This window comes from Heloderma suspectum, chromosome 5 (assembly GCF_057233095.1).
Source record: "Heloderma suspectum isolate Gila_16-S chromosome 5, 16-S_ref, whole genome shotgun sequence".
In the NCBI taxonomy this organism is placed as follows: domain Eukaryota; kingdom Metazoa; phylum Chordata; class Lepidosauria; order Squamata; family Helodermatidae; genus Heloderma; species Heloderma suspectum.
Window position 1 is genome coordinate 223,658,069 of NC_139462.1, and position 9,724 is coordinate 223,667,792.

The window sequence follows — 9,724 nt, forward strand, 5'->3', positions numbered from 1 at the left end:
CCATAATACTTACCATTTATGACTGGCCTTTGGTGCCCAGGATTAAACTGGGAAAAACCTGAGACGTTTTACTGAATTGGATAATGTTGCATTCTCTTTCGCTGGGGGTGGGTTGCCATTGTTATCCAAACACACCCAGGGCAAGCACCACTGGTCGACTTTATCAGGCATCTGCTAAGGCCCCTGCCCATCAAGGGAGTTGCGCTGGCAATCTCTGGCGTCTCCGCTGCACTGCTGCTTCTCCCTCCTGCTGTTGCTGCTTGTGCACATGCCCTCTCTGACCGAGGGAGCAGTGAAACGCATGAAAAGAAGGGGCAGTAACCTCCACATTCCTTGTCTTCTCTGCCTGGAAGATGGCATGGGCCCAGAGGGTGGGGCAAACAAATGGACAGTGGAAACAACAGTGGCAAAGAGGAGGAGGTGTCTCCTGAGAGCATCTTACCTAAGGGCTCCCCAAATTCTATTATCCACCCCCAGGCAGTGGAATTATCTGCCCCAAGCCCTCAGGGTAGGGTGGGATGCAAGTCTAAATAAGCAACTATTAAAAAAAAAAAAAAAAGAATTACAGGCACACTGTCAAACCATTGCCGTTTACACTCTGAATTTGGTCTCTCTTATATTGAGCTGCAGCAGATGATACATATCCCATTTTGTAATTGCCCTGTACAAATGACCGTGTGTATACAATGAGCATACATGAATTGGGATTGCACCCACTGGCCTCACCCCAGCCGCTACGTGTACATCTGAGCACATTTTATTTATTTATCCATTCATTCATTCATTCATTCATACATTCATTTCACTTCTATACCACCCAATAGACGAACCTCTCTGGGCGGCTCACAAAAATCCATTTCAAAGGATAACAAAATTTTGGTTCACATATAGGTTCAAAAGTACAAAATTACTGAACAAATTTTTCCCCCCATCCCTACTGAGGGGCACACATGATCTCAAGAGCTACAGATCACAAAGTCCCTCAGCCAAGATCTTCCAGTTCAGCCAGCGTTGCAGGTCTGTTTCTTGTCAGCATCTGTAGAGCTGGCACAAGAATGTCCCATGGCTCTCCTGCAGACACTGGGGAGGGGACGGCATGCACTCAAGAGCAACAGGTGGCTGTTGCTCACATCTCAGTCGTGGTGTAGGGTGGGAGTGGTGCCCTCCCTGCCTCTCCTTACATTGCTCCATACCCTGTCAATGTTACCTGTGCCTGGTAGCTTTACACCAGCTTCATTAGCTGCCTTTGTTTCTCTATCAGTAAATATGCAGATAGGAATTAGAGGCCAAAATATGTACAAGTGCCTGGACTGAGTTTGTTTTGCAGTATGTTGCTGTGACTAGAGAGCATTTAACACCATTAATCACAAGCCAGTGGTGGGGTTTGCAGTGGTTGGATGCTTAGCACGCCTTGGAGGTATGGAATCAACAGGTGTATATGCGCATTAACCAAAGCTACTGCATGGGTTTGGTCTTTCCCACTAACAATGGGCACACTGGTGGAGACATTATGCTGATGTTTAGCCCACTGTTTCCTTAGAGATGGCAGAAGCTCAGAATGAAAAGTCCTCTAAAGCCAACATCAAAAAGGCAGATGAGGACTTGCCACCACCCCCTCCTCCTCCCCCTCAGGATTCTGCTCCAGCCCCAGCTTCAGTGACTGGGAACCAGGATTCCAACCCACTGCCTCTACCTCCTCCTAAGGAATCCTTCTCCAAGTTCTATCAGCAGCGTCAAGTGAATGAGCTGAAGCGGCTCTACCGCCACATGCATCCAGAGCTCAGGAAAAATTTGGAAGAGGCTGTGACGGAGGATCTGGCAGAGATGCTGAGCACAGATGACCCCAATGCACAGGCCTCAGTGAATCTAGATGCGGTGCTTCCAGGGGAGGTTCAATCCATGCGCTGGATCTTTGAGAACTGGACACTGGACTCCATTGGAGAACATCAAGCTGCCAAGAAGCTCACCGAGGAGGAAAACATCCCAAGTGGAGATGTGAAGAATAGATCCATGAGGTTTGAAAGCCAGCCAACCAATGGGGAGAGGCTGCTTGCTTCAGCCAAGGCATCTGAGAAAGAACACACCAAAGATGACGTGCACACGGCTAGGTGGTTATTTGAAACCCAGCCACTAGACTCTTTGAACAAAATGTATTTGGATGAAACTGAGTTACAAGAGGCAGTCCTCAAAGAGCCTGTTCAGAGAGGGGACGTGAAAGGGGCTGCCCAGCTTTTTGAAACCCATTCTTTAGATGCCTTGGGCCGCTGCAGTTCGGTGGAGGAGCAGAGCATCTTGCAACTCAAGTCAGAAATCCAAGAACTCAAAGGCGATGTCAAGAAAACCATCAAGCTCTTCCAAACAGAGCCCCTCTGTGCGATCAGAGACAAAACAGGGAACATCCATGAGATCAAATCTGTCTGCCGAGAAGAAATACAGAGCAATGCAGTGAAGACAGCCCGTTGGCTCTTTGAAACCCAGCCTCTGGACACCATCAACAAGGATACGTCCAAAGTGCAAGTCATCCGAGGGATATCGCTAGAGGAGGCAGCAAGGGGAAACGTCAGTGGAGCGAAATGGCTGTTTGAAACTCAGCCCCTAGACGCCATAAGAGAGCTTACTGTGGAGGAAGCAGACTTCCAGGCATCTCCAGATCTTATCCAAGGGGCCGATGTCAGTAAGCAGTGCCTGCTTTTTGAGACTCAGCCTCTTGACACTCTGAAAGGAGAAGCCTCTGACAGCATCCCAGCCAAAGAAGAAGTTATCAAAGGAGATGTAAAATCAACCCTCTGGTTGTTTGAAACCCAACCCATGGAATTGCTGAAGGACAATTTTGAAGTGGGGCATCTAAAGAAAATAGAGCTTTCAGATGAGGAGAAAGGAGCTGTGAAACAAACGAAGCATGTCTTTGAGACTTGCCCTTTGGGCAGCATCTCCAAATCTCCCCCTGAAGACTTCTCGACCACTAACATACAAGAGGTGGAAAAAGGGGATGTGAAAGCCTTCAAGAGTCTCTTTGAGACACTCCCTTTAGATAGCATTAGACAAGTGAGCACTGAGGAGGCTGTCAAGGAAGGAGAGGAAACACCACCCGGGAACATTAAAGCCAATCAGTTCCTGTTTGAGACAACACCTTTGTATGCCATCAAGGACTGCTTTGGCAATTTCCACAAAGTCACTTCTGTGAGCAGAGAAGAGGAAGTTACTGGCGGAGATGTTAAGAACTACAAATGGATGTTCGAGACCAAGCCTTTGGATCAGTTTGATGATAGTACCCAAAAAGTGGATATTATCAGGGGTGTCACTAAGCAGGAAGTGGTGGCTGGGGATGTCAAGACAGCCAAGTGGCTCTTTGAAACGCAACCCATCAATGTCATCCACAGCCAAATGAACCAAGAGCAACAGAAAGTACTAGAGAAAGGAGATGTTCCCCAAGGGGGTGATGTGAAGACCTGCAGGTGGTTGTTTGAGACACATCCAATTGGTGCCCTATATGAAAAAGATGGGAAGAAGCAGGACAGTGAAGAATCCATGCCACACACTGATGTTAAGTCATGCACGTGGATGTTTGAAACGCAGCCCTTGGATTCCCTGAAAGGCCAGGAAGAGCAATATTTGCAGGTCAGCAAGGCCTACTGCCCAGACGAATTACAAGGGGTAGATGTGAAAACAGTCAGACACCTATTTGAGACAGAACCCTTAATCAATAATATCACTGGTGATGTTGATTCAAAGAAAATAATCAGGTACTCCAGTCGTGTGGAAATACAGTCTGGAGAAGTGTCCAGGGTGAAGGAGTTTTTTGAAGCCAAGCCCTTGGGTTCAGTTGATAAAACAAGTAAAGCCACGAACGAAACTGATATCCCAACAGATGGAAATATTGAAGCAGGGGCAGTGCACAAGTTTACCTGGCTCTTTGAAAACTGTCCCATGGACACCTTGAAAAGCAGCATGGAGGGTATTCAAGAGATGCCCCCTGAAAAGGACATCCAAGGTGGAGATGTTGGAGGCAAAAGATTCGTTTTCGAAACCTACTCTCTAGGTCAGATCCATGACAAGGAGAATGAGATGCAAATTGAGAAAATCCAGGAAGAGACGATGAACAAAGCCGATGTCAAATCCTGCACCATGCTGTTTGAAACCCAGCCCCTGTATGCCATCCAGGACAAAGATGGAGGATATCACGAAGTCACGTCTGTGAAGAAAGACGAAATCATGAAAGGTGATGTGAAAGGTGCCCGATGGCAGTTCGAGACCAAACCCTTGGATCAGATAAAGAAGAATGAAGAGGTGTTTGTGATCAGGGCTGTTACCCAAGAGGATTTCAAGAAGGGTGATGTCCAAGCGGCCAGATGGAGGTTTGAAACAGAGCCTCTAGATTCCATCGCTGATGAAAAGAGGCCAGTCTTGAGGACTGTTGATGATGTGCAGAAGGGAGATGTCCGCTCCAATAAGCAACTCTTTGAGTCAGAGCAACTGAATCAAAAGAAGTATGTGAGGATGGTTAGCGTCAGTGATGTTCAGCGAGGGGATGTAAGAACATCCACTTGGCTTTTTGAAAACCAGCCTATTGACTCCTTGAAAGGAGAATCTGAAAGCACCTCCAACCTGAGCACTGTACAGAGAGAGAATATCCATAAAGGAGATGTGAAGCGCTGCACTTGGCTGTTTGAGACCCAGCCCATGGACAGCCTCAAAGACTCAGAGGCTTCTGCAAGTGCTGAGCCCCTGGAGGTGGTTCCTCAGGCCAACGTCAAGAGCACAACATGGTTGTTTGAAAGCACTCCTCTGGATAAACTCAGCACTTCTCAATACTGCACAGAAATGGAAGTAAAAAAGAGAACAATAACATACACTTTGGAAGTTCTCTTCTCCCATCTGGTCATCCAACACAGTGGCATCCTTATTGAAGCCAATGATACCGAGAGTGTCAAGATGGCAAAATATCAACTCAGTAGCCAAGGAGCCCCAGAAATCCAAAAGGAAGAGGTCATGGGAGGCAATTTGCAAAGGATCTTGTTGCAGATACTTCAGAGGACCAATGTGGAGGCCCAGGGGGTGTTGGTGCAGGAAGAGGAGAATGGAAATATAAAAATCAGTCCAGTTCAGCTGTTGGACCCTAGCAAAGCAGAGAAAAGAAAAGAGGACTTGAGGGATGATGTGGCGAAGACTCTCCAGGAATTTCTTAGTCAAGAAGATGCCTCAGTCAAGAAAGGAATAAGTATGCAGGAGACAGAGACAGGAACAGTAAAGATGACTTTCTATTCTCTTCGTTGTGTTGCCCAGCAGCACGGATTTGTTAAGGGTGATGTAAAGTCGATGATTGGGAACCTGCTGGCTTCTTCACAAGAGCACAGGGCAACAGCAACTATCAGACGAGAGGACAACGAAAGAGGCAACGTCCAGTTGTACACCAGCTGCATTGAGAAAGGAGACCTCGACTACTTAAAGAACCTCCAAAGGGAGTCAGAGATAGAATCCCTAGTTTCCTCCCAAGCAAAAGAGGAGCCACTAAAAACTGTGCAAGAGGTTGCGGTACCTGCCAAGGTACAGGAGGAAAAAGTGGTCACAACAGCCGATGTGATACTAGGGGCTAGCAGTGGGGCTAAGCGAGTGTTCTTGTGTGAGAGCAAAGAAGGTTCGTTAGAAAGGGAGGCAATGCATGAGAGTGTCCCAGGACCTACTCCACATTGTCTTGTGCAATCTCCACCCCCAATGACAGCCAAAGAAAATGTAGTTGCTGGGAATGTTAAATTAGACATCCGGGCAGTGCAAAAGGCACAGAACGGTAGCAACAGGGTAGTGAGAGAAGAAATAATCCCGAAAGATAAAAAGAAAGGAACAGACTCCACCAAAGTGTCAGATCAGAAGGATGATAAGCCCAGAGCTTCCCACTGTTCCACAGCAGGGAGAATCAACCAGATGACAGCACAACCCAAAATGCAGTCTCCCGGGAGTGATCTCCAAGCAGCAATGCAGAGTCTAAGACTAGCCACAGCAGAGGCTAAAAGCCTCCAGCACCAAGTCCAGAGCAAGCTGCAAAAGCCGACAGAAGATATTCAGCTCACCGCCACCACTGCACAGCCCCCAGCAGTGACCATCCAAACCACAGCACACAAAAAAGGCTGTGTAGCCACCAAGCAACAGCAAGCTAGCAACGTCACCTTCATCAGAGTGCAGGAGACCTCCCAGAAGTCCCATGCACACGTGTCTCAGAAGAGCACGGCATCACTTGCAAAGGTCAGTGCTTCCGAGGATGTACAGGGAGGCGTGCTGCCATTTGCAGCCTGCCAAGATGGCCGCCTCATGCCTAGTGCAGATCTTAGTATTAAGGACGGCCTTTATGCTGCCAAGCCAGTGAAGTCCTATGTAAATCCATTTATTGAGTCCGATTACAAAGAGCACTCCGTTCCAGAAGAACGAGAGCAAGATGCTATAGTCGGAGGAGATGTAAAGACAGCTATCAGAGCCCTGCAGAGTGCCGCAACAGAACAGAGGCAAGTAGAGAAAGAGGATGTTGTCCGTGGCAACTTAAAAGCCACGCTCGAGTCCCTGGAAAAGTCTAACGTTAATGTCTCCAAAGGAGATTTTAAAGCAGCTATGATATACAGGAATGCAGGGCAGTCCTATTCCGTGTGTAGAAAGAAAAACGAGGCTCAGTCTGTTAGTGACCAGGCAGCTGCTGTAGCGGCTACAGACTCACAAGCTCTTAATGATTTTCCCCCTCCTCCTCCAGCTTCAGTGATGAGAACCGGAGGCCACTCGCCCTCAACCAAAGAGAGAGACGCTGATGCTGTAGGGTGTTCCTCACCTGTACAACCACCCGTTCCTAAGATTCTGCTGCCTGCCCCTGCCAAACCAAGTGATCAGAGGCTTGTAGAGAAGCCGCAACTTCCCCCCAAGCCAGACATTATTGCCCCACCCAGGAAGAAACCTGTTCCACCTCCCAAACCAGAGTTCCTTTTGAAGGAAGCACTTCCCCACCACCCAACTGGCTGTAACAAAGGGCCATCAGGAAAGGCAGCACCCCCTCCATTCCCTTCCAAAACTCCAGCCGCAGTTGAGCACAACAAACCAAAGACTTTGCCCATTGCAAACCAAGCATGCGCATCTTGTGGGACTGAGGTACGGGAGCAATCTGCATGTAGACAGCATCCAACAGGCTTCCCTGTGCCTCCGTCGCTTGCGGCAATGACTGTTGAGGACATTCATTCTGAGAAAACAGCAATAAAAGAGATGGTCAAGACGCCTCTGCAAGTAGCAGAAGAAAAGTATAAGGCAAAGAAGGAAGAGAAGAGCAAAGTGGAAGGGGCTGACCACAAGCCTTCATCAGAGGCAATAAAAAATGGATTGGCTGGCTGTGAAGGAGGGAACTGCCATCCAACTATGGAAATCCAAGGATTCCCATACCAACAAGAAAACAGATGTGGATTGCCTGGTGGGCAAGACTCTCTTTTGTCTCTTGGAAGCCAAACATGTCTTGCTAACCTGGAAGGTCAGAGGAAGCCATATCTCTCTGCAAAGTGCCACGCCAATATTCTGAGGAAAGGAACGGTCACAACACATGCCTCATCATCAGAGATTGGCTCACCTGGATCTTCAGGTTCAAAGGATAACCTGAGAACAAGTCCAAAAACACAAAAAGAGATCTCAGAAGCTGCTGTTTCAGCATCTTCATCTTTACAATCAAAGCAGTTCTTTAAAGGGCATCAATTTATGAACAGCAAGGGGTCAAGAGGCCCAGAAATGAAGACTGAACAAAACACAGAGAAGGAGAAGCAGGTGGTGGTCAGGCGGGAAAAAAACTGCAGAGAAACTGAAGATGAACGTCGCAAGAGACTGTCTGTCCACAAGGAGGAGATCATGAAAGGCAATGTCAAGGAAGCCATGGAGATATTTGAGAACCTGCGAAGGCAGGAGGCGCTCCAGGAAATTCTAACCCGAGTGAAGGAGTTTGAGGAGGAAACCTCTAAGGTGGATGTGAAAGCCTTGAGAAGCTTGTTTGAGAATGTCCCTGATTGGGTGGTGCATCACAAGATTCACCAAACGAAGCAGCCCACAATAGAAAAGTCTGAGCAGATGAAGGAAGTAAAGGAAGATTCGGACAGTGTTTCCTCTGTTGAGTTAGCTTTTGAAGATCTAGAGAGAGCAAGTGCTGAGATCATCCACTTAAAAGAACAGACACTGAGCAGACTTCTGGACATTGAAGAGGCCATCAGGAAAGCTCTGTGTTCCATTTCTAGCCTGAAATCTGAATCAGACATAGCCGGACTCTCGGGACTTCTCAAGGAGTCTCTTGGGAATTCTCAGAGCTTTGCTGCCGGCAACAACATTCGCAAAATCAGCATTGTCTCCAGCAAAGCCAAACAAGAGAGAGGAATGCAGAACTCATCCTGGGAAGGTGAAAGGGAGCAAGAAAAGCAAGAGATGCCCAAAGTAGAGCTGGAGGTTCCCCACATCATTCAGCCCCGAGCGAGCTCTCCTTCTCCTTCCTACATCTCCATTCAGTCTGCTGCACGGAAAACTGCAGAATCACCCAAAATGGCACACTCTCCCTCATCCAATTACAATGAAATTACAACAGAAAGGGAAACACTCGCTCAGGACATTTTTAGCACATTGCCACGCAAATCAGTGAGGTCTGACGGCTGCAACTTGGCCTTCTGTGAAGGTGAACAGGAGGAGCTCATTCAGATGAAGAAAGGAGCAAGTTTAATTAAGCAACAACATCTCAGCAGTCCTGAGCAACTCCATCATCACACTGGCAGCAACAGCGATAAGGATCGGGACACATTGTCCAAAGTTTCTTTGAGTGCTCTAAGCCCATCAAATCCAAGGAGGCAGAAAAGCATACTAGAACTTCAGACAAGCCCTGATGGATCCAAGCTCTATGGAGCTACCAGAACCGTGACTGAGCAGTACGAGGAGGTGGACGAGTTTGGAAACAAAATAATCACTTCATCCACTACTGTAACCAAACAGTCAGAGACTCAAACCTCTTCCACATGCGATATGGCTTCCTGCCCTACCAGATATGAGGTGACTGCATCTCCAATCCTTCGTAGATACCTCAACAGCCCAGCAGACTTCCAGTCCAATGGTGGGCACCAGGATACAGGAGTGGTCTTTGTCACTTTTAGCAACTCCAAGCCAGCAAAGAAATAGATGGATTTTCTTGGCAGAGGGTAACAACTACGCCAGCAGTCTACAAACTAGTTAATGCAGAGTACTCAGACTTAAGCCAGTTCAATCTGTTGATTTTAAAAGGACTCATCTGACTTAAACCCAGTGTATTCAAGATTAAACAATTTGTGGATTGGCCTGTATATTAAACAAATGAACAAACATGATAGTTAGGAAAAACTAAGCCTTGCAAAACAGTTGGAATACAGTGTTACTGTTTGTGTACAAATATAACCAACACATTCATAACCTGTTCTTGAAGACCATCAGCTTGCCATCACAATATAGAACTGGAATTCAGGTCTCACGGATAAAAGAAAAAGAGAAAATAAGAAACAAATCAGGTGGCTTATTTCAGGAGCCTTATACATGGCCTTTAGGACTTCTTATAAGAATTGCCTTGCTGTCTCAGGCTTAGGTCCAACACACTGTTTCCAGCAATAACGGATAGCCAGACGCAAAAGAGACTAGTACTGAACGCAAGTAAAGGATCAGTGAGCCAATATTTTGAGAAACACATTCATTTACTGTACCCTTTTCCACT

At 47.2% G+C, this 9,724-nt stretch overlaps 1 protein-coding gene across 1 annotated transcript; it reads left to right on the forward strand.

The window, feature by feature from the left end:
• The first annotated feature begins 1,542 nt into the window (after positions 1 to 1,542).
• Positions 1,543 to 9,232, forward strand: XIRP1 (xin actin binding repeat containing 1). The gene has a single exon (XM_084859409.1). It carries the CDS (start codon positions 1,543 to 1,545, stop codon positions 9,160 to 9,162), a length of 7,620 nt encoding a protein of 2,539 aa, XP_084715535.1. The 3' UTR covers positions 9,163 to 9,232.
• The last annotated feature ends 492 nt before the right edge of the window (positions 9,233 to 9,724 follow it).

Excerpts from the sequence above, each read along its gene's own strand:
- XIRP1 (XM_084859409.1), top strand. The coding sequence starts at position 1,543 with ATGGCAGAAGCTCAGAATGAAAAGTCCTCTAAAGCCAACATCAAAAAG.